This window comes from Varanus komodoensis, unplaced genomic scaffold, assembly GCF_004798865.1.
Source record: "Varanus komodoensis strain SLA01 unplaced genomic scaffold, ASM479886v1 scaffold15, whole genome shotgun sequence".
NCBI lineage: Eukaryota > Metazoa > Chordata > Lepidosauria > Squamata > Varanidae > Varanus > Varanus komodoensis.
The window spans coordinates 18104271-18129830 of NW_025335440.1; the positions used below are offsets into that span (position 1 = coordinate 18104271).

At 43.5% G+C, this 25560-nt stretch overlaps 1 protein-coding gene across 5 annotated transcripts in view; it reads right to left on the minus strand.

The window, feature by feature from the left end:
* The window catches only part of CCNY (cyclin Y), a 109723-nt gene extending 85062 nt beyond the window's left edge, over window positions 1–24661 (minus strand). Inside the window, exon 1 of one of the 5 annotated variants that reach the window (XM_044425147.1) lies at window positions 23815–24661. In XM_044425147.1, coding sequence (XP_044281082.1) covers window positions 23815–23968 — 154 coding nt within the window. In that variant the 5' untranslated portion in view covers window positions 23969–24661. Of the gene's footprint in view, window positions 1–16184; window positions 20423–20447; window positions 23794–23814 lie in introns of those variants that run through there. The other 4 variants (XM_044425149.1, XM_044425146.1, XM_044425150.1 and 1 more) reach the window with 4 other exon arrangements.
* Window positions 24662–25560: the final 899 nt, after the last annotated feature.

The window sequence follows — 25560 nt, forward strand, 5'->3', positions numbered from 1 at the left end:
GTACTCGAACTTTAAAGTCTCTCTTTTGTTAATGACAGTGATGATAGTTCTTAATGCCACTGCTGTTCACTTTACAAGGTTGAAATACGGTATTACTGTATTCTGTTATAGTTTATTAAATAGTTTAGTAAACCGCTTGATTCAGAATATTTTTTTCTAGTTTTCCTCCTCTAAAAACTAGGTGTGTCTTATGGTCAGGTGTGTCTTATAGAGCGAAAAATACAGTAATTGGTGATAGATTACAAAACAGGTTAGAAAGTTGCAAGAAGGAACTACACTAAACCCAAAAGCTACTGAAGAAGGATTTACCCATTAGAGAAGTGACAAGAAATGAGCTCTCATCCTTTCTTGACCATGAATTTAGAATGATAAAAACTGGCTCAATTTGTAAAAGTCCTGGGGGTGGGAGAAAAGCACAACCAGACCACTCACAGAAGCGGGCAAATGTGTCAGCTCATCTAAGCTGGCCATTTTAGAGAATGCTGTGTGGGTTTTATACAGCCCTTGGATTAGTCCAATCTTTTCCTAGCACTCAGGAATAGCCACTACGACTGGCTGCTCCCCCGGCCTACAGCTTCTTGGCAATATCCCAGTAGGATCTAAACCAAATACTGAATGGGATTTCTGGAAGAAGAATACATGATGCAGACTGTTTTCATCATTTTCTAACCTAAAGTTCCTCATCCAAATTCTTCTTTTCTGACTTCAAGTACATATTGCCTTTATTAGCATTAACAAAAAAGATACCTTCATACTTTGCTCTGTCTTATGTTTTCTCCTCATTCACCACTGTATTTTTTGTTCATTTATTTTTTCTGAATTCAAGGAAAATTATTAGGGGTTTTGAAATGATCACAACTCCCACAACAAAATTTCAAAGAATGTTGGTCACCATCCCCTGCCCCCTAAATTTCCACCAACTTCATGGCAACTTTCAAATATGTTCCCAGGCTTTCCTTCCTTAAGTGAAGATAAATATACACAACACACTTACGCTTGCTCATGGATTTCCAAGCCATACCCAACTAAGTACTTTATACATTGTTCGGGGCACACTTTTAATAGGCCTCATATTTCACTGTCTTTAGAATTTGCCCACACAACACGTTCCAACAGTTCACTGATGCTCAGATGTTATCAAGGGGGAATAAAGGGTGAAGGAAAACTACTTGCCAAAGGTCATGCTGTGAATCTGTGGATATAAATACACACAGTAGTCAGTTATCTATACCACACTACATATGCTACCTTTACTTATGTGTAGGGCAAGGATCCTTCCATAACACACATGAAACGTTATTATCATAAGCAGCCATGCTTAATCAATCAACGGAGAAACTGAACTCTAAGGCCGTATGTGCAGCATTCCCTTGCAAAAAGAGGAAATACAGGACCCACCGAAGACTTGCTGAACCATGGCCCAGTGAGCAACTTCATGTTTTGCTGTCATCTTTGCAACGTGGAAGGAAAAAACTCTCTTCCTGTTATTGACAAAAGCCAAATTCTCCTTAAGTCAAAGAGCAAGAAATGAAAGGGAAGTTTTCTGATAGTTAAAGCAATAAAGCAGACATTTGTTCCATAACATTTATAATTAAAAAGCCTTTTCTTTATGCTCGTTTCATATCATGTAAAACATAGTCCCAGTCAAAAACAATGTCAAAACTCCCTTTTTAAAGCTGTCAAAACTTTTTCCCCCCAAGAAAAGATGTGGACTTTTGCACCTTTCCAAACACCTAACTCAGGGAAAGGTGTAAAGTATGCACCAGCATGAAACTACCTTGCTACAATGGGTGTACAAAGCACACCACCCTTTTCACAAGCAAAGATCACTCCTGGCTTTGGTTTCTCTTGACTGTTAAATCTTCGACAGCTGTCTAGAGAAGCCAGAATGGGGGAAATACAACTTGGAGCTGCTTCTTGGCTATGCACAAGGTTGGTACCTGCTGCAGCTTGGCAAATCGCATCACCCAGGACATTGCCCTAGCCAAGGCTTCAGACCTGCACACTTGCACTAGTGAAAAGGTTTGCAGTTGCTCAGGGGCCATTAAAACAATAAAATAAAGTGTAATTAGTATCACAAGAGTGAGCTGTCAAGCCAGTTTTTGTGATCTCTCCCCCCAAAATTAGGGGTGGGAGGGCACAGTGAGCCTGAAGTGGCTCAAATTCCTAGCGGGAGGGCAGAAAACCTGCACCAGCTGTCCAAGTGACCCAGGAGACATTTGGCAAGAGCAGCAATGCCTTTTGCCGCTCTTGCCAGGCAATTAATTTCCCATATTCATGATGGAGTCTGTCCACCAGGTCTGGGCACTATGGTGCTCCTTCAAGCTACAACAACCTCTTCAACAAATCATAGGTCGCTGGGGTGGCTTGCTGCCCACTAACAAACAACCTTGAGGAAATCAGTCTGCACTGACCTGACAGGACGAAACACTGTAGGCAGCAGTCCACAACAGGTTGCATGTCATCCAAACCCAGCTTCTTTCCCCGATCCTATGCAGAGGTAAGAGCTCTTAAGTCCATCAATTTCAACAAGCTTGTGCTTCCTTTTTTTTTTTTTAAATGAGGTGGGAGATAGCTACTATGAACACACAAGGCAAAACTGGAAAGCAGCTGGCACATAATGCAAGAGACTTGCCTTAAAACACTCACTTTTTCTCCAAAATGAATCTGTGCAATGATATGCTTAGAATTAACATTTCTTTATACAATCCAAATTAAGCCATAAAGATTTCTGTAGGTGACTTCAACACGAAGCTACATGTCTGAATGCTCAGCATGACAGTCTATATATAGAAAACTAGCAGGTTAGATAAAAGAAACAAGCCCGATTTTCTTGCTGTCAAGCCAACACATTTTTTTGTTGTAGAGGAAGTGTGTTTACACTGGGAAGCATGTAAATATGAATTCATACAGTCCAAGAAAAGCTTCACCACTTGGTCCTACTGATAATATAGCTGGAAAAAAGTGTTTGCATTTTAAAAGACAGCACACTTACTACTGCCAGTGCAATAGGTTCTTTTCTTTTTTGCTTCCAAAACTAGGGAGTCCAAATTAGATCTCTGTTCCGGGCTTTAGAATAGAGATATCTAGTTCTCTACTACCATGCCAGCCAATGCTATGTTGGGGGAAGCAAGAACCTGGTAATTTCCTATTAAGCATTGCAAAATAAGTACTATAAAAGAAAGAGAGACAGCTTTTCTTTTTTAGAATATGCTGGTCCTGCTACTAATGGCATTCATACAGTGCCTTTTCCCAGCACCTGAAGTAACTACTATTCAAGGGTACTTCTCAAAGAGGATGCGTTCACTGAAATCATATGAGGCTATCTGCAAAGGTCTTGCTGCACTTTTCAAAAGGGATAATAAACTGTTCTTTTAACAGTGAACAGAGAGCCTAGGAAATGCTGGGAGGGAAAGGGAAAGTGAGAGGGAGAGAAGCTCAGCAGTTTCAGCTCTGAGCTCCTTGGAAGAGATGTCTTAGCATACAAGTTCCTCCAACTATCCAATTACACACATGTCAATATTGGAAGACCCAGTGAGTTTCCCCAGAAATCAGTCTTAAGATTGCAGCCCAAATATTTCAAGAGTAAGAGAAGGGCATCAGTCCGATAAATAGATAATACTGCACCATTCTGATATTGGTATTAATTAGCCTGTTATTAATATGCAATTGTTCATTTCAAATTCCATCACTTTCTCATTTTTCCAAAGTTGGTTCTGTCCTATTTTCACATCAGTTTGCATCTTTGTAAAAGTGCGCATTAAAGCTTGCATACATTTTTGTGTGCATTCAACCTATTGAGTATGCAAGTTTGCATAGTATGTGCATTTAATTCTAAGTAGCTTTCCTTAATATAATGCTGCTGTAGGTGCACTTTTCCAATAAGCATATCTTTGGTCACACATTCCCCTAACATTCATATTTTGAATGTATTTTCCCCAAAGTATTCATCTTCAACATCATCTTGCATTTACACTCTGCCTTTTTTTCTGGAGGAACCCCAGTAGCTTACGTAGTTCACTTCCACTCCATTTTTAGGTTTGGGTGAGGGGCTGGTCCAAAGTCCCCAGTGAGTTTCATGGCCAAGTGAGGACTAGATCTCCCAGATTACCAGTCCAACACTCTGACCAGCATTTTGCTGTTGCTTTTGTTCAGACAACCACATTGCAAACTTCTGAAGTGTCCAAATAACTTCAGAGAACTGTTCAGGTTCATATACTGATCCAGGAAGGGCGAATCAGCAGGTTCTATCGAAATGCAAATGAAATTTTCCTGCATGCCAAACAAGTCTGCCTCCCCAAGTGAAATTTTCTCCAGCCAAGAAGTCAGTGTGCTTCAGACTTGTTAAAGTGAGCACCCAGAAAGGTGGCAAGAACCTTACAGCAAGCACATAGAAGAAAAAAGTTCACACTGAAACAAGAGGTGAGGGATGCAGGGAAGAAATGTTATGCCATGTAGTAACTAAAACATAACGAAACACTCCATCACTCCTGGTCACCTTCCAAACTGGAATCAAAAATCAAACATCAGGCATAGTAAGCACATGGCAGGAATGACCACTGGAAAGCAAGAACTAAGACATTTCATTGGCGAGGCACAGCAGCAAGAGTTAATGCTGATCCCTGAACATCTAAGGTCCAGCATCCTCTCTTCAAGAATGCTGGCACAACCTAACGGACATTACATATTTTCACCTTTGAAAAGGGCAGCAGACTGGCAAACTTCCTAAGTGTCTTTTACACACCAATGATTGCACATGGAATTTCCCAGTGACGAAAGGGAAATACTAACACCCTACAAAAAGTGATACGTATCATGGTTTGGGCATTTGCACTTGCACTCTGAATTTCACTCTAAGCAACACATTCAGATGTGCATTTTATGGCACAGTTAAACATTCCACATTTTCTGCAAGGCACCTAAGACACCTATGTAATTCTCCTCCTCTTCCTCTCAATTTTATCCTCACAGCAACTTTTTCAGCTAGTTTAGGCTGAAGGTCATGAATGACCCAAAAACCAAGTGAGATCTAGCGCCCAGTCGTTCTTAGTCCCAGTCCAAAAAAGTATGCATTCTGGAAAATGCACATTCTTAAAATGCACCTTTTGCAAATGCTATCACAGATTTCTTGTTCTGAAAACGGTGTTCCCATCACATTTGAGGTTGCAAATGCAGCAAATTCAAATTAAAAACAAAACTAGGTGAAATTCTAATGTATTCCTAATCTTCACTGCCCCTCTTTCTCACCAGTATTCTTGTGCAGGTACATTTCCCATATAACCTGGACTGAAAACAGCTTCCTGTTAGACCATACCTGAATTAGATACTATACAGTGTGCAAATTAGCCCTCAAGAGTTAGTAGCAAACTGTTCTTGTTTTGTTTATTTCTGGTGGGGAAAATGATAAATTTAGAATTACAGTGTAAAATCTGTTACACTGAGAGGTTGTCCACATACAGTTGTACTTTTCTTTAATGCTCATAAACCCACTTAGCTTTCCAGAAATAAAACTTAGAATCAAGTTGTTAACTCACAAATCTGCCTTCTCATTTGCAGCTAGGGCTGGCAATAGCATCTGGTAATCCCAAGATTTAACCACAAGCTCACACGCTGCCATTCATAATCAGCCACCAGAAACAAAATGACATAATTTCCTTCCCTCCATCTTTCTTTCACATAACAGGATTCTCATGGAACAGAAGGTCCAACATGCATAACAAAAACCATTTGCTCAAAATTATTCACGTGCAAAGATCACTCAGACTGCTTTCTCACATCTGTCTCAAGCTTGATAATTGTGTATCAATTCTGGCATAAAGTATGTGCAAGCTTCAGCATGGATACCAGGAAGTTTCCAAAATCAATTCTGTTTCACATAAAACTTTTGTTTAAAAAATTAGACAACTGCCATGAACACAAATTACTAGAGACTACGACATATGCAAAGCACAATAAAACAGTAAGGCAAATTTATCCTCCTGGAGAATTAAACCTTTCTGTACCTATCTATTAAATCAGCTGCTACTTCATACGAATAAGTGGATTGGGAAAGAGAAATCATGAAAGATCAGGGATTAAATTACAGGGATTAAATTCTTAAGAAAGATGCAAGCCTCCAGATACATGAAAGTATTAGCATTATGCTCTGAGTTTTTCCAGAAAATCTGTTTTTGATATTCTGAAAACTAGGTATCAAGTCAGCCTGTCATGTTAAACAGATGCAAATATGTATGTCAAACTGAAAACCATTAATAGATCACCATGCTCAGGCAACTCACATTCTGGCTGACATGAAGAGTCCCCACAGATACAGAAGGCTCTCTTCTTCTGACAATCACCCTCCACGAGTAGAGCAGGAAACACAATGGAGGAGAAGACCAGGGCTGGGATACATCTCTACATACCTGCTTCCCCTTTTCTGAATGCATGAACTGGGCTACACATTATGACAAATCTAAAGTCCGATCTGTTGCTCTCATCAGTAACTACTACAGAGTCTACACTTGGTCAAAAAAGGGGGTGCTAAGAACAGATTGATAAATGCAGGTTTATAAATCATAAACTGTGAGGGTCCACAGGGCAAGCCTTGCGTGAGCACTCAAGCCTCTAAAGGCGCACAACGCTGCAACCTTACTATAGCTTCCAGGCAGTGTCTAGACTGTTTCAGTTTCTGTTGTGAGATACTTTGCACTGTTCAAGATGAATGGAGTCTTGAAAAATAAAATGACATTTAGTAATAGACAAGTGACCACCTCAAATGCTATGTGCACTGCCTTGGGTCCCGCTAAAGAAAGGAAGGCGATGCCCATGCATGGAAACTTCTGTAACCTGGAAGACAGCAGGCTCCCTTGACCTCTTTCTTTTCCTTTCAGGATGTCCACATGACACAAATGACTTACACTGGCATCTGTGGACAGAGCAGCTAGTAACGTTTGTCTGATAAATCAAAAGCAAGTCTTCGTGCAGTCTATTCTGCAAGAATTGCAGAAAGAAAGGCTCCATAACAGGGTACTCTTTCATTCTTACTTTCTCTGTCTCCTCCATGAGACAACTGAGAGAGCGGGGCATATCCCTTACAACAGAGGTGTGGAACATGTAGCCCTGCCTGCCCATTGGTTATACTAGCTAGGGCTTATGGAGTTACAGCTCGACAACTTCTGGAGGGCTACAAGTTCCCTAGTCCTGCTGCACTAGAGAGTGATGCATCTCTCTCACACACTCCAATTAAGCAGACACATCACAAGTAAAAAGTCATGCCAGTTCACCTCTTGTACTTCCAAGGTCCAGGTATTGCTAGGCAAGAAACAACAATCCAATTTTCCTGCTGCTTTCAATCAAAATTTTATTCACACTTCTGCTTTGCCTTCTACCTCCTACCAAGGAAAGGAAAAACAACCTGCGCATTTACCTGCATCAGCTGTCTTACTGATCCATGATCAATCTCTCTCTCATTACTCTCGCCGTATGTGTGTGTGCACCGTTTCATCCAGTGAAAGATTTATCTGCCAAAGGAGTTGATTCACAATGGCATTAGCCTATCATTTTCATCCACAGGAAATTCCCCAGCTCTGAAAGGTCTCTTGGGCCAACATCCCCCATGTTAAAATGATCAAAGTGATTCCTTCTTGCTTAAGTAACTGGAAATGCTGAGGAATGGTTACCACAGCTTTACTGCCGACACAAGTTGTTTCCAGTTTCTAACTTTCCATAAGAATATGTTGTTCCTGGTACGCCTATGAAAGAATGGAGCAACACAGCTTTACATTTCACTCCATTTAAGACTTTAACACCTTCCTTATACATGCACATGACAGCTGATCATGCTGTGCATGACAACTGTTAGCCAGGTGAAGTCCAAGGCCAATTTAAGGTGCTGGTGATGAGCGATAAAGCCTTAACTGGCTTAGATCCTGGATACCTGAAGGAGCACCTCTTTCGCGTGTGGGGGGGGACAGGGGCCATCTCCCCCGCAGCATGATCACTCCCGTCTTCCCTGCAGGAGTGAGACCACGATCTCAGCCATCCCCTCCGCCCCCGAGCACAACCGAGATCGCACCCGTGCAGGGAAGATTTCTGTTTGCAATCCGATTTGGTCATGAACTGAGGCATTCATGAGCCGAGGTACCACTGTACACTCCCCCAAGATGTCCGCCTGGTGCCAAACACTTTATTCTTTTCAGCACCAGGCAAAACCCTTTTAATTTTACAATTATTTTAATGTTTAATTGGTGTTAAGGTGGTTTCATTTATCAGAAATTGGATACTGTGCTCTATTTTATCATATTTTGTCTTGCTTTTATTGTAAAACCATCCCATGGTGCTTGTAGTGGATGATATATAAAAGCTTTTAATAAATTAATCAATTAATAAATAGCCTGCTCCCTAGTCAGAAGGAAAATTGCCCTATTGTCTATGCTGACTGGCTACAGCTCTTCAGACAGGAGACTACCTAGAGATATCCAAGACGAACCTGGGACTTTCAGCATGCAAAGTACATTCTCTACCACAGCCCACGACACTTGCCTCCCTCCAAATGGAAATCATGGCAGTGCAACATGAAAACTCCATCTGGGATAGCCCTTCGCACACGCAAGCCCTCCCTTGAAGCTGCAGTCATCAAACAATGGATGCATATGGGTGAGCCAGGCCATAGGTACCAAATATCTGTAACACAGCAGTTGCGCAAAAACTAACGTTTTAAAGGAAACCTTTCTCTCTCCTTTGAGATCTGTGCCTGTCAACAGTGAGCCTACATTAAAAATACTCATTTCTTCCTTGCCTCCTTCCAAGAGTTCCCAGGGCAGGAGATGGAGGGAGGTTCCCTTTGGAAGGGCACCAGGAAAGAAGTTGCAATTAGAAGAAAATTATATCAAACAATGATTGCACTTCGTACAAATTAGGCCACCGGGCCATCTAAGTCAGCACTGGCTGACATCAGGACTGGGTTCACACATCATGACTAACAATCCTGTGTGGTCTCCATGGTGCACAGTTGCTTGGATATACCTGAGAGACTCACCCTACTCACAGATGGCACGTATCCCTCAGCCACCTCACCTGAAATTCAATCCCACACTGGATTGTTAGAGCACCTCCGGAAGCAGCAGCTGCTCCTTCCAGGTGACTCTGTGGGAGCTGCATACCAGGACCATGGAAACAACAATGCTGGGTTCAGATGAGAGGAACCATGGTCAAGTATGGAAACCACGGGACACACAACTGTTTCTTATAGTGCTTTCAAAAAATGAAACATACCATGATAAAACACCAAAACAGGGTTCAAATAACACAACAGATCATCCTGCACAAGATACCCTTATGGTTTGTCATGTGATGCAACAACAACACGGTATCCAGAGTTTCAGGCAATGATTTTTCCCAACCTTGCTATCTAAGATCCTTTCAACTGGAGATGACACAGGGTGAACATGTGGCCCCACTCCAATAAGTAGGTGGGTTTCTTCCCCCCTGCAATGAGCCCTATGCCCGATATCAAGAGTATTATCAACAGCATACAATGGATCAAAGCAAAGTCCACTACAGCTCTAAAGGGGAAGAGAAACTTCTGTTATTCCACAGAACTGTGCACACCATACTCCTTTTACTCAAAAGAGATGTGACAGAGGCACCTGCCACAGTTATGTAGAAAGGGGCAGGAGGCTCATTTTGAGTGAAAATGCAGGCATGGCACACAATGAGCTCTCCCCGCCTGCATCTTGCCAGCCCACTAACTGTTTTGACCAAGATTCACTTGGTAAGGGAGAAAGGTTGGGAAATGTGATCTCAGAGAAACAGGCTGCCTGCAGAGAAATCAGTGATCTGCAATAGTTAAGAATGTCGGGCTGAAACTGGGATGTCCACATTCAAATCCCCAACTGGGTGGCCCTGGTCCAGCCAACATCCATAAGCCTAACCTAACTCACAGATAAAATTGTGACAATGAACACCACCCGAAGCACTTTGGACTGGGATAAGAACGCAGGCAGGAAGCCTTCAGTGCATACTCTTCTTCCCCATGTTTCTTTCCCAGGAATTGTGAGAGGCCCAGTTCAACACAAAGAGCTGCCACCATCTCCATCTCTAGTTTGGCAGCCCCTACTAGATCCTTGGCAAATCTGCTGACACCAAGCACTGGGTGAACCAGGATGGTCTGCTGGGTGCTTTTCCGAGGGACCTGGTGACTTTTGACCTCTGCAGCAGCTCTGTTCCCAAAATAGGTTTGCCACCAGAGTGCACCCTGGATAGCTCATATAATGCTCAGTCAAAAAGTTGCAATCGATGAGGCGCCCCACTGACATGGAGGTCACCACCCTCTTTGGCACCCTTTTTCCAAGAGACAACAAGGACAGTCATACGCTAATAAGCATTATCAGTGTAACCCTCTGTACATTTACTCAGAAGGACACACACGCCGCTATGTTCAATGAAATTTACACAGATGTAAGTGAGCCCACAACTGCAGCCAGAAAATCTTTCTTTCTCCTTCTTCTATCTTCAGAAACGGCTCCTGCAAGATTCAGCCATTACAGCTTCCATTTCCAGAACTGACAAGGGCTCAAAGACAACTCACACTTATTTTTCCGTTTTGCAGCATGGCACTTCCTACTACCTCTTGTCAAGCAAAAGCAAGTTATTCAGCTAGCTATACCATAATATCTTTTAGCAGGTACTCCAAGCTAATACAGCAAGTTCCTACCGAGGCCAGATTATCCCAGCATGATTTATACAGAGAGAGAGGCTTGTCGGAATGCCTCCTAGCAAGAGAACACTCTTAGCAGCAGGTAGACCGCAGAAGCAGAAAAGACAATTTGGGCAATTTTCCACAGGAGCCTTGTTTTGACAAACAGATGGAGGTTACAGTTCTTGACATGGTGGCGGCAGGGAGTGGAAGCAAGAGGTACAGGGGTGAGGGTACAGGCGTACATGCCCTTTCCCCATGCTATATAGTTAAGCCTTTTCTTTCAGCAAAAGGATGTGCTATAAACTAGAAAAGAGCAAAACTGTCAGCAGCAGACAGTGAGGGTAAAAGCAGGCCTCTTCTTGCCTTCTGAGGTTCACAATTTTTTTATAATTCTTGGCCTCCAAGCTGAAAATATCGACTGCCTGCAACTGTCCTTGCCAGTTTGGGCTCCTTGATCCAAACCAAAGGAACCCACCTACCAGAGCTGAAAGGGGCAACAAAGGATTTGATCACCTTGGCAATCCAGCAGCCAAGCCGCTCCTAGCCTTCCTCCCAAGGCTAGGGACAACAGCACAATTGTTCTTTCCACTTCTGCATCTCCAGGGTTAGGACATGTCACACTCATGTGAGTAGCCAGTGGGTCACAAGTAACAGTCAGGAACTGCAGCTTTGCACCCTCAGGGCTGTCAGCAAGAAGAGGGAGGCGCAAGCATATCCATCTGGGACCCTTGCACTACAGGTGACATCAAGCAGCCCGTCTTCCGCTACTGAATAATATACAATTCCCAGCCTGCTGCAAACCCTTGGTCTGGGCAATGTTACCTGGGAGGCCACCCTGGTCCTCCCTCCGCAGCACCAATCTGTAGCACTCCCTACTTTCCTCTGGCCTATAGAAATGCTGCAAGGTAATGGCCTGTTCTTAGAACTCAGCACCTGACAACTACAGCCCTGCACATCAAATGACAAAGGATATTTCACAATGCAGAACAAAGTCTTGTGCATAAACCAGGAAATCTGGAAAGAGACGGTGTGGTGAGGGGGCTTTTGTAACCTGGAGTGGTGCGCCAAACAAAACAAATGGCTAAGAAATAGTTATGAAATTGAGTTGTACACTGATGTCTTTCCATTTGATGCAACTCTCATCTTTTACAAACAGATTTGTAAAGATGTCCCTGGAGGATTCTGCCCCAGATGTGCAAAAAGAGAGCATCAATGTAATATCTTGATTGGCTGGGCTTTTAAAATGCAAACACAGAACGACTACGGCAAGGAATGTTTGACTAATCAAAACCTCATCATCAGAATCTAAAATTTTTAGAGGCAAAAATGCTTGGGGATTTCACTTGCACTCACTTAGTATAATTGGCCATTAAAGAGGTATATTTATTGTTATTTACTTTTTGTTTTATTCATAATCACAAGAAAAGCATCAAACGTATGTACATAAAAGTCTTGCTACTGCAATTCAATAGCTCTAAGGAAAGATTAAAATGAGTAACACAGCAGATGGGGGGGGGGTCACATTTTTAAACCTGCCTCATTGACTGCAGACATTAAAGGAGGACAGTAAGTCATCTGCAGCAGAGCTTGGACTTTGTGTAGGCACATTTCAATTAAAGATAAAATTCACCAGGCAATTCTCATTGATGTGAATGTGCCCTAGAAGTTCTCAAATGGACTGCACAGACATGGTTCTCACTTGTGACTTCCAAACAAAACCATTTTCTAAATGACTATTAAAACAATGTGCAGTCTTTTGCAAGGCAGCCTGACTTGTAAAAAGCTATGCTCAGCTTTCTGGAAGTGAATGCTGCTTGTTATTTCAAATTGGGGCGGGGGGGGGGGGGAGATGATGAGAATGAAAAACCCTGGCTAGTATCACCCTGGCACAAAAAACAAAAATATTCAATTGAGATGAACTCCCGTAAAATCTAAATACACAATTCCTTGAATGGGGCCAGAAACAAAAAGCTTTTTCTCCTAGATAGAAACAATGCTCTTTAGTACCAAATAAGATGTGGCTATATTTTTCTTTTTCTTTCTTTCATTCCCCTTTTTTCTTTTTCCCCCCATTGGCTTACTAGAGTAACCCAATAAACACAACCAGTTCCTTCCAAAATCAAAAACCAGACATTAGGTGAAAAATGCAAAGATGTTCTACATTTAACAAATATCTCTTGTGCATTAAATATTTTCCTGCCCTCTAAAACAATCTGTATATCAGCCAGTGTACTAAACACTGTACAGAAATATGGCAGAGTTTACAAGGCTTGCAACCAAAGGTAAGGCATATGGGATCAAGGCAAAATGGAGAGAACAGAGAGCCATACTGGGATAGTAGAGCTGAAAGCAAAGAATGTCAAATAGTCAGAGAACATGGGGAAATGCAGTGGGGATGGGAGGCATTTTATCTACACTTCTGGTATTTTAGCTTCAGGCTCAATGCCGAGTTTTAGCTCAGTAAGGCAACTTGAACTGCGTTTCTACTGACCTCTTACTCTGATCCACCAGGACCCCACTATCTGACTAGTACCCAAGACACTGTATTGTAGCCAAGCAAAAATTGTTCTGCACTCTGACCAGGTATTCTTAAGCCAGATCACAAGCTGGCAACCCCATTTGTGGTAGTGGGTAGGAGGTCTGAGAACAGATTGAGATGAAGGCAATTATATGCTGAGATTACAGCACAGCTACTAACCAGCATGGCCAATTGTAACAAATGCTGAGCTTTGCAATCCAAAATATCTGACGCGTGCCACACCAGAGAAGTCTCCTGTTTGCTTTTCTTTCCTTAACTTCTCTGTGACACAAAAATATACTGCATCTTTGCAGTGCTGAGTCCCTTGTGCGTCTCAAGCGGTAAAAATGCCGATTAAATCCATTTCAATTCCGGGCTGTATTGCAACAAAATACAGAAAAGTCAATGGTGGGATGAAATACTTCTGTACTGCACTGTAACACAGCAGAAAACAAGCATGGAAAAGGCAAACAAAAAGCCAGACAATAAAAGAGGGTGCTTTCCCCAACATATAGTTTATCAACTACATAACAAAGAAGGATTGGTTCTCATATTGTCCTCATAGTCCCCACTTTTCGTGGGGCTGCCCTTGAAGACGGTCCTGATAATTCAACTGGTTCAGAAAGAGCAGCCAGGATGTTAACAGGGACCAGCCGATATGCACATGTAACACCTGTCCCTTACCATCTACACAGGTTACCAAATGAAGTCCATATTTCAATTGCATATCTGCCCTCCTGCCCCTTGAGATCAGCAGCAGAGGCCCTCCTCCGGGAGCCCTCTGGGAGAGACATCAGGAGGCAATGGACCCGGAAGATGGCTTTCTCTGCAGTGGCGCCCCATCTGTGAAATGCGCTCCCCAGAGAGGTTCGCCTGGCGCCGTCGTTACGTTTTTTGGCGCCAGGCTAAGACCTTTTTATTTAAAAAATATTTTAATAATGTTAGATAATATTTATAGGTTTTAATTGTACAGCCAGGGTGTTTCTGGGGTTTTAACTGTATTTGCATTATCTTTATTTATGTGAGCTGTCCCGAGGCTATAAGCGATGGGACGGGATACAAAAATTCTAAATAAGTAAGTAAGTCCAGGTCCAATTTAAGGTGCTGGTGATGACCTATAAAGCCCTAAACAGCTTGGGTCCTGGATATGTGAAGGAGCATCTCCCTCCCTATGTGCCTGCCAGCCCCATAAGATCCGGGTTGGAGGTCCTTCTTTGGGAGCCTTCCTTGAAGGAGATTAGGAGGGTGGTTATGTGGAGAAGGGCCTTCTCTGTGGTGGTGCCCCAGTTATGGAATGCGCTCCCCAGAGAGGTTCGTCTGGTGCCAACACTGTATTCTTTTTGGTGCTATGCCAAACCCTTTTTATTTTCCCAGTATTTTAAGGTTTAGGTTGTGGTTTTATTGTACAGAATTGATGCTGTGATTTACTTTGTTTTATTTTAAGGCCATCCAGAGACTATTTGGTAGTGAACAGTATAGACGAGTTTTAAATAAATAGTGAATATACAGGTCTATTCCAGCCCTTACTATGTATCCTTCAGAAGGGGAAGCCACGTCTGGTCCAGCAGTGGCTGAAGGACCCACATCTAGTCTTCACCAGCAATCTTGTGCCAGCAAAATGTGGAGCTCCGCATCTGCCACATACCTTTAGCTTCACCAGCAGCTGCTCACTTATTCACATGACAACTGCTTCTTAAATTAAGGAGTTCATTCAAAAATTAGTCTCAGGTTTTCTTGGACGTGAGATGGGGAAGTGATATAGCACAGTTGTTAGGGACCTTTCGGTCAATTTGAAGGGGAAGTCAGAAATCATACCTGACATGGCAAGGTCTTCACTGCCATCATATTCTCTAGTGAAAGGAGAAAGGGCGATTCCTGTTAGGGCCAAAGGGCAGACTGCAGCTGTTAGCAGGTATAAGTCAGCTGAACTGGGCAGGCAGTCCTAATTTTGCTGTACAGTTCCCAGCATACATATCCGATAGCAAACCCTTGTTCACTTGTACTCAAGTCAGCAAGTCTATATACTCAAGGAAATTCACTGAAATGTTTCCAAAGGACAAAACCAAAAATGCTTCTCTGTAAGATCTTACTACAATAAGCACTGAGAAGTCGTACTTCTAAAGAAAAGGAAACGCACTCACATTTAATAGAAGTTATAAGCATGTATGCAACATGGGTGCTCACTGCACACCTTTGGTCACAGTTTCTAACACATGGGGGCATATTTTTTGCTTTTTTGAAAGTGAGCATGGACAACACTGGAAGAGTGCAATTAGGAAGGTCTGGCACTGGAACAATGGAAGCCACTGACAACAGACCCTTTCGAGAATCCTACTCAGATGGGTAGAATCTTAGAATAGTAGGGTTGGAAGGGGCCATGACGGCCATCAAGTCCAACCCCCTGCTGTTGCAGGACACCATCCCACCCAGATGGATAGAATCCTGTATGGATGGGGGAGTAGTGGAAGACAAATGGGCCACTGCAGGAGGCAGGAGATAAGGACTGGAAGCAGACAAATAGCTACTCCTCCCCTCCAACTGCCATACCCCCATCCCTCACATTTCTACTTCCCCAGTGTTTGGAGTTTCAACCTTACATAAAGTAGGCAGTAAAAAGTTTTCCACAGCAGTTGGGTGGTGGGAATCCTGGCTTGGATCTTCCCCACCATGACCATTAAGGTCATAGCTGTATCTACAAGCACTGGGGCAGGAAAGCTACAGCACCACACACTTCTGACATTGCTCCGAGAGAACACAGGATTGCTCTGTTAACACAGTGGCTGGATCTGACGAGCCAAAAGCACAGCATTAATTAATTCAACTTATATTCCACTATACTAGTCTGAAGACTCTCCAAGTGGATTACAATGTTAAATAAAATAGTAATATTTCATAAATAATAGTAAAAACAACCTACAATAAAACAGAGAAATACGCAGCAATAGCCCTGAGAAAGCAGTTAAGGTGCTGAACCAGCAAACTCACCCAGTAAATTCACTCATATGGCTAAGTGAATTGGCTGATGGTTACCAGAGAACAGGCAAACCTGGCTTTTGTTCAGCAAGCATTTCTGTCTTCTCAAGAGAATGGAGGCACAGCTTTAAAATACTCAATAACAAACTGTCGAATATTAGGTGATGGGTCATAGCTCGATGCTGGAGAGCACGTTTTGCCTGCATATTTAGGCCACAGCATCTTCAATTGCAACTATCCAAGGCTTCAGCTCCGGGAAAGATCTCAGAAAGCCTCTGCCAATCAAGACAGAATAGCACTGGCCTCCACGGAACAATAATCTCACTCACTATAAAGCGGCTTCCTATGTTGGAAAAATGCGAGCAAAAGTCAGCCTTCCAAAGCATTAGGTAATTCGCAAGGACTTTAAAAGTAACAGTGAAACTGCTCACATGTGACTGATACCAGACCGTGTTGTTCCATCCAGCCCAGTCAAAATTAAAATGGTGTACCAAGATAACAGCTCTGTTCAAAATAAGAAGCCAGGCACTTCTCATACGCTCTGAATGAATGAATGAATGAATGAATGAATGAATGAATGAAGCATTAACTTTATGTACCACCTGAACTTTTTTGTAACTATCATGGGTTGGATCCTGTCTGGCTCATGCTTAGAGCAGACCCACGGAAATCAATAATTAGCTTGGTCATGATTACCTTAAGTTTCACTGGTCTCAAAATATTAAGTCTGGATCCAACCTAATAAACTTTGGTAGTTTATTATAACAGGCTATTTTACAGAATGTGAAGGACCAGGACAGCAGAAGGGAATAAAGGCAAACAGAAAACTGGGCATCAAAATAAATGCATGCCAGCAAAAAAGCAGGACCTGGGGTTCTTGGGAGAGTCAGCTGAGACTGATGTGGGAATGTCACATCTTGATCAACCAAAGCCTAAAATCAAGTTTAATGTAATAATGGGAAATGATAGGTTACATTTGATGTCTCCACCATATTGGGTTGGAACTAAAGATGCCATCCTCAAGCTGTTCTTGAGTTTTACCTTCATTTTTCTAACTCATTCTATTTGCTTGTTCTTCAAGCAGTTTGTTATACTGGCCTACAAATAGCAAATTAGACCCTGCCGTATTTAAAAGTGAAGCTTAAAAAAAACCCAGCAGATTGTATTTGTCCCTAGCAGCTCTGCAACAGTGAGAGGAAAGAGAATTTAAGCACTCACTGAAGCTCCCCAAAGGTTCTTTATTCCCAATCAAAAAAGAAACAAAAGTGATTCTAACATAAAGAGAAATGTCAATTTAGCATTCCTTATATTTTCCCTGCCAATAACCTTGCCCAGAGCAAAACGGAAAGTCTCCACAGAGAAAAACCAAATTCATGTTTTTACGCCTGCAAGTTCATGCACTAGCACAGCTGCAAAAGAAGCACTTTCCCCACCCACCTATCCACCCACAAAAATGAATAGCCATGCAAAAGCCAATCCATGCTAGTCCCTTTAACACATAATGAATCCAGAAAGAAAATCAGAAATCCATTTGAAATCTAAACTGCCTTGGCAAACAGAGCCTATTTTAGTTTCCTTTGACTTAGCAAGGAAGTTTAAGGCAAAAAAGGCAGAATTATATGTACAAGCGCCTATGCCCAAAGGCTTGTTCCCCCAAAAGGACAGAAAGAGACAACACTTGTAGTGTTACTGATTATTTGGGAACTGTGAAGGTCTCAGAAATACTAGAACAATGCACTAACAGACACCAGACCCATAAATCACTGAATCAGTAATTCATCAGGGAACTTTGCTCTGGTATTAATTTGTACCCCCTTCACTCTTCAACTTCCCTGTTCTCTCCATATCGACACTCCAAGATCTGGCAGATGCAACCACATGCCATCATATATCATCTCTTTTGTACAAGCTACATCCCTGAGAGCAAAGGCAGAGCACATTAAATAGTCACTTATTCAAATGCATATCACACAGATTCAATGACAAGCTAGAGCAGTAAAGGGTCAATAATCCTTTTTTAAAAGAAGCAGTCATACTTTACTTCGCTCCTACTTCCTATATGGATGAAACTTTACTTGGGTAAGGTCTCCAGCTGCTGGAATAATTATTGTGTGACCAATACTACAACCAAGGAGACAAACACTGTTCCTACTGCTTATGCACAGCTGAAATTTATGTTATAAGCAGTTCCTTTTGCATGGCATGTTCCAAATATATAAGATATACATGTGTGTGTAATTGAAATAAAATTGTAAGGGCACTTCATAACCTGCCAAGAAACAAAACCATTTTCGCTGCTCATTTTGGTCCAACGTGTTATTCTGTATTTTTACTGTCAGCAAATATGCATAGATGGTGAATTCCATGGCCATTTCCAACAGCCAAAATAGTGAAAAGCTCTCCAGAAAGAGCACCTACCACTGCAATTACTTGAACCTAGCAGTTTTTAAGAAACACACTTTAACAGATGTGGCAGCATAAAAGTTTTAGATCACAGTTACTAGGCTCCCAAGGCAAAGCATGTAGGCAATTTCATTTTATTTAAGCAAAATACAAACATCAAAATAACTTCCCAGGTGTGGTAAGAACTGCTCCTGGGAATGCCCCACAGCTACAACCCAGTCACAATGTAGAATGACACAACCGCATCACACAACTCCGGCACCACACTTATCAACTATTAGAGTTAAACCTCAATATGTGGGTGTTTTAACCTAACAAGATAACCTACATATTTCCAACTACTATTCTGATTCTTCTTCATAATTATAGATCTATATAAATCTTATTCACTCCTTACTGGCATATTCTGGCCCAGTTCTCTAAATGAAAGATTGGCTAAGATATACATAATTTTGTTAATGATGTTATAATGGTTTCTGTTCATCATTGTTTTATTCTGCACCATTTAAGCTTTTTATTTGATATTTGTACCGCCTGTTTTAATATATTGTATGCTACCCAGAGAGTTAGGTTACTGGATCATTTAAAAGTACAGTCAGTAAATAAAGATTTTAAGATCTGGAATTCAACTGAGTCAATCCTAAGCAAACACAGAAGTAGTAGCAGCAGTGATGGGTTTTCGAAAGTAGGAAGTAACTCCAACAGCCACCCCTGTTTTGTTTTGTTTTTCATTAATAATGTTAAGACTGTATACTGCTGTATAAGAATGTCTAAGGCATTTTTTTAAAATCTTGACTGGTTGACAGTACACTCAGGTTTTAACACCACATTTATAATTTCACTGACAACAGTGGAGCTTTAAACACCACAATCTTATATGGCTACTCAGAAGTAAGCCCTACTGAATTCAGTAGGGCTAACTTCCAGGTAAGTGAGCTGAGGATTGCACCCTCAATCTTTTTGCATTCAGTCCAACATATCGAAAAAGCTCTTGGACAATTCTGCACAATTGTCCTTGATCAAAAACGTTCCCACATACCAGGTTAAAGAAAATAAATTGCCTTGCCTAGCAAATAAATCACTTTGAAAAACAATTCCCTGTAAAGAGTTCATCCACCATGCACAGAAAATCTAGCACACCATCAACGTGCCATAAAAAGAGGGTTAAACAAGTTTTATTATCAGTGGAGTTATATGGGATACCGTTTTCTGATATGGAATTGGCAATGAAAGATGTGATCTAGCAGCATTAGTGCTTTGCTGAAAGTGTGAAAGAAGGGCAGTGGCATGCATCATTACTCTATGAATGCTTTCCTACCAACCCAACATGCAAAAATTACTCCAGGGTTGTGACATCCTGGCTCAGTTTTGGTGATTTCAATGCAGCTTTACAGATAGCGACACCACAATGGTATTGAAATCATTGCACCTAATATTAAAACCCTATTTGCTGCTGCTGCAGCCAATGGGATCAGGCTGCAAAAGGATATTAAGGATCAGAGGATTTTTAAGGCAGTCCTTAGTCCCATTAGCAGAATTTCTAAAGCAGTTCTTATTAGCAAAGGACTTGGTAGTGCAGCCCACTGTTATACTCTCCAAAAGAGCTAACAGTGAGAAATAGCCCTTAAATATAATGCCAAAAATTTGCCAGTGACTTGAACTTGAATATATGACCAAGCAATTGCTTGCCTCAGCCATCACTGATAAATCCAGTAAAAGGGAGTCATAAGTTCTTCCTCCAAGGGGATAGTAAGTTTAAGACTATAAGCTATTTTCTCTTAAAGGGATACAGGGATTGTAGGAGTGAATACTCATCCTTTTGCATAGTATCCTTTCAAACAATGGCATAAAGCGAAGGAAATGTATTATTACATTCTGTAATCCATCTTACAACTCCAACCAGGAAATCTTCAGTAGTTCCGATTGAAGAATGAAAGCCTCACAGCACTCTGGCCGCTTGAGAAACAAAGATGAATTTCCTCCAGTCTACTTTGCACACATCAAGCCATGAGATGCTGCACCTAAAGCATATCAATCCATATCCGACAAAAAGGTTAAATTAATAAAAATGATAATTTAAAATATCTTGTCATATTCCAATAAATGCTTTTGTTATTGTTCTCTTTTAAGCAAAATAAAAAAATCCTCTCTTCCCATCCATTTTATTTTCCTTTTCTTGTTTCACATCACTTATTACCCCACATGTACACATACTTGCAGAATTCTTTAACTGAGTAAGGAGGCCAGGCAAGGCGAGGCTCACACCTCTGCTCCGATTCAGTCTGAGCCACTGTGGCTTTTGGCAAGAGGTAAAACCAAGTCAACCGTGGATTATTTCAGGGCACAGACACACACACACCCCCGACAGAAACATTTCCAGAACTGTACTTCAGAAAGGTACCAAATGAACACTTCACAGGTCTGAACATACTTGCATGAAAGATGGAAACACATTTTTCTGTTAATGTGCCAAAGATGCACTTACTGTTAACTGGGACAGTTAGGATGCTACAAGATACTAGACTCTCAAAGGTCAATTATTTCAACTGTCATCAACTTTTCTTGACCAACTAGGCATGCAGGCCACCTAACCATCTGCGGCCATTTTTAATCTCCAACAGATATTCAAATATTACTTATAAAATGTCTTTGAATAAAATCCTTTGCACCCTTACCTGAGAGAAAACCCCATTAAACTCACTGAAACTTAACTTCCAAGGAAACATATACAGATTGTGTTGGTAAATGCCTAACACTTCAGCAAATATCCATAAACTATTTGGAAAAACAAATCCACATAATATTTCCAGTCAAACCCTGGTCACATGGGGAGAGAACATGTTGCCAAAAAATCTGGCCATATGAGAAGAAAACAGCAAGCAATTGCTGTTTAGGCCAGACTGGATCACAATGAACCAATGCCAAGGAAACACACATGACTTGATTGAGGCAATCTGACTTGATTCCCTCAGTTTACTACTCCTGCATGGGAGTTATTACTCCGTTATACTAATATCTTGTCAACCAATGCAATGAAAGGCCTTATTTAAGACTGCCAACAGAGAAAGCTGCCCAATGTCCAGGCTTTTCCAAATCTGTGCATTAAATTTTATTACAAACAATATTTTGCTGTGCTACAAAACTTGAAAACAATTCAGATCTGAGAGACCACAATTTGTCTCTGCAACTGAATGACTAGATTGTCAAGGTTATGGAATAAACAGGATTGTACTTAAGAAACAAGGGAAAGGAGAACCTAGACACTGCAGGCTGCCACATGCCCATAACTTTCATACTAAACACAGATAGATACAAGGTCTGTAAAGCAAAAGGAGGAAGCAGATTCCCTTGATGAAGAGTATACCATGCACTCGATAACACAAGGAATATTTGTTGCCTGCGAACACATTACATTAACTATAAAAAAATTAAACCAGAGTTCTCGCTTGTTGGGGGGTGGAATTTGGAGACAGGAAATGAGGATAGAGGCCTTCCACCCTGGAGTATGAGATAAGAAACCCTTCAGCCCCACTAGGTTACCACCAAAAGCAATCTCCAATCTTCCACGTAGAAGTACTACCCTCTGAAAGCCTCTTACACAGTGCATCCATCAAACCATACATGACATGTGCTCCCAAAACTGAACAGAACTGGCACGTAGAGGGATGAACAGAATGGGCCAGAGTTCACACCAAGAAAAGAGTGATTCATTCTCGAGATGGAGGATGAAAAGGGTATTCCAGTCCTAGTCCTTTAAAGACATACACTGAAAACTGTGTCCCCCAATGTAAGGGCATAAATGACCACTTTCCCACCTCACACTCTGAAGATATGAATTATGCTGCTGTTAAGGGAATACATCTGTCTGCATGTACATGTGCGCATCTGTGTACGAACAAATATACATGTGCATACCAACAGAGATTACAGTTTTTGCTTTGGAAGCTTTTGTAGGGTCCGTCTTGTTTTATTTTCATTTGACAGACAGTCAGGAAAAAGAGCATGAGTTACAGTCCTCATATTTCCATCAAAGCCTGTATCTTTCCCCTGGGATTGCCCTGTCTCTGCTCCTCCATGGAATGGGGCCAGCGGGGAGAAGATGCCTCTGAGATCTCTCCTCTCACACACAAACGCTTGATGGAGAAACTGGATGGGAGACCTCCCTCCCTGAGGGATCCAACTGCTCCAACAGCCAGCCACTTGCCCAGAGACTGAGGGGACAGAATGTGTGTGTGCGGGAGTGGGGGGGGGGTATGTTATTTGGATTCTTTAATAGCTGTGCACATGGGAAGCAGGGCGGCTTATTTTATATTGGTATTTTTGTATTTTTAACCTAATGTTTATATTTTTTTAAATTTAATATTATAATTATTTTTAACTTATTGTTGTAAGCCGCCCCGAGGCTTTGGCGAATGGGGCAGCATAAAAATGTTTTCATAAATAAATAAATAAATAAATAAATAAAAGCAGGATGGGGATATTTTTTCCAGTTCTATGAAGCTGGACAGGAGTAACCAATATGCCATAGACCTGACCCCCAGGAAAGCTGTGGGCCTTGCCACCTAAGAATTGCCTTAGAAAGTCTCTAGGCATAGCCCCATTCCAGGGCACTGCTCAACGCTGATGCTCTGTCAGGAAACATGGGGAAAAACATACTAGTAACCCATGGAAACCCACCAGTTATCAAAGAAAAAAAGATGGCCTTGCTTTTTGTGCAAGGGTGAAATGAACCAAAAACAAGGGAAAGGCCTCTAACTGGTCTCTATGGAAGCTGCTACTATAGCAAGGAAATCACTGAGTTATATATATAAACATATATAACGTGTTTCAGATCAGGGTCCTCCGAAGGCTACTCCATATGGTTAAGGAGGTACTGGGGTGCCTAAGTCGGGGTAGGGGGGTGGGAGCTGTGCGACTGTTAATCTGTAGCCTTTCAATGGAACCCCCACAAATCTGCCACCTGAGGCAGTCCTTCTCTTGGACTGGCCCAAGGCATCCTCTGCACATGCCCAGAGGCACTCTGCCTTGTTATCCTTGACAAATCCCGAGGCGGCTATCCAGTTTTTATAGGAAAAAAGGCAACTCAAGGGCCCCAGTGCCTAATGAAGAAGCCCTTTCCACCTTCCTGGCCGGGAAGAGGCTTTCCCTTCAATGCTTCGACCCGCCTTTCCCCACAAAACCACACCAAGCCAAACCAATGCAGAGGGACAAAACAGCCCCCTCCCGACGCCCCCCTTACCGTCGATGTTCTCCCTGTCGCTGATGTGCTGCAGGTTGCAACCCGTGTCCTCTCGGCTCAGCTCGGTGTCGGGGCGATAGGACTCCAGCCGCGAGTGGGCATTCCTCCGCAGCTTGGGGCTGGACGACACGCAGCAGGAGGTGGTGTTCCCCATCTTCGCGGCCCACGGGGCCGGCCAGCCGAGGAATGCGGGGAACGGGGGGAGAGAGACGGGTAGGAGGAGAAGGGGAAGGTGGCGGCAGTCACCAGCGGCGGCGCGAAGCCATCAGCAGCAGCAGCGGCAGCGAGGAAAGCGACGACGACCGCGGGGCGACGGGAAGATGACGGCGGCAGCGGCGGCTCCCGCCCGCCGCGCTCCTGGGCTGCTTCTCCGCGCACTGGCTCATGCAAGCCGCCGTGCCCCGCCAAGCGGCTCCATCACCCTGCCCGGGTGAGTGGCATGCGCTGCTGCAAAGCCGGGCTACGCCGGCTACTGCAGCCCCAGCCCCATGGCCCGCCGCTGTCGCCCTCCACCGCCGGCTGGCTGGCTGGCTGGGGCCGGCTTCGCTGCCCTCCTCCGATCCTCCTCCTCCTCCTCTAGCCTGCACGAAGAAAAAGGAGGGGGGAGAGCAGCAGCGGCGACGGCAGCAACACCGCAGCAGCCTCTTCCCAGCAAGCGGCGGCAGCCCCCGAGGCTGCCTTTTGCAAAAACGGTTCCGGTTCAAGTGGGTGGGAACGTCGGTGCCTCTCCGGCTACCAAACAAACGAGGCGAGGAGCGCCGTTTCTCTTGGCGCGCTGCTGCTCACGTCGGGGGAAGCCCGGCCGGACAGAGGCGCTCTCCGGCTGCGCGGGAGGGAAGGCGGGACTGCAGCGAGCGAGGAGGAGGGGAGCCCCAGCCGGGAGTGCCAAGGCGAGAAAGGGGAAGAGCCGCCGCCGCCGCCACCCCTTCCTTCCGTCTGCTGCCCTGGAAGGAAACGAGCACGACCGGTCGGTCGGTCGGTCGGTCGGTCAGCCGCCCGGGTGGAGCAGAACAGGAGGCATCGGCGCCCGGGCAGCCTCCGGTCGTGTGACGACGGTCACGGGCCGGTGTGCGGCCCGCCTGCCGCTTCGGAAGGCGGCTTCCTTTCGCCTCCTCCGGCTCGCCCCCGATCTTAATATTTGAAAATGCGAGGCGGCGGGGCTGCCGCTGGCCTGGTTGGAATCCGCGGTCTGCAGATGGCTGGGAAGCCTGGCCCCCGACGTGGTAGCAAAGCGCGTGTCGGCCGGCGTCCAGAGAAGGCCCATCGCCCATGCTCCATCCCCAGCATCTCGCAGTCGGACATACCAAACAGGACCCTGCCGGAGAGGGATCGAAAAGCTGGACGCTGAGCTGCGTGCACACGTGCTAGCCGAACCCAGTCCTAAAGAAGAGGAGCACCGCATATACTCTGGAAGTAGCGCTGTTATGAGCAGCTTGACCGGGCTGAACTCCCAGCAAGGGAACCAGATTGTATCGAGTCCTGCAACCTAGGAAGCTCCCTTGTACTGAGTGAGACCACAGGGCCCACCAGCCTGGCATTGCCAGTAATGGCTGGGAGCCTCTCTCCAGCTCTTTAGGCTGTTCGGGTTGGACCTGTATGTCCTTCCCCTCCTTGTTCAGACAAGGCCCTGCACCTCGGTCACTTCAATTGCTAGGTGGCAGGCAGTTCTGAGAGTAGTTTTCTGTATTTTGAAGATTCTTTCTCCTTTATATTGATTCTAAAACTTATTATAAATTGTGCACCATT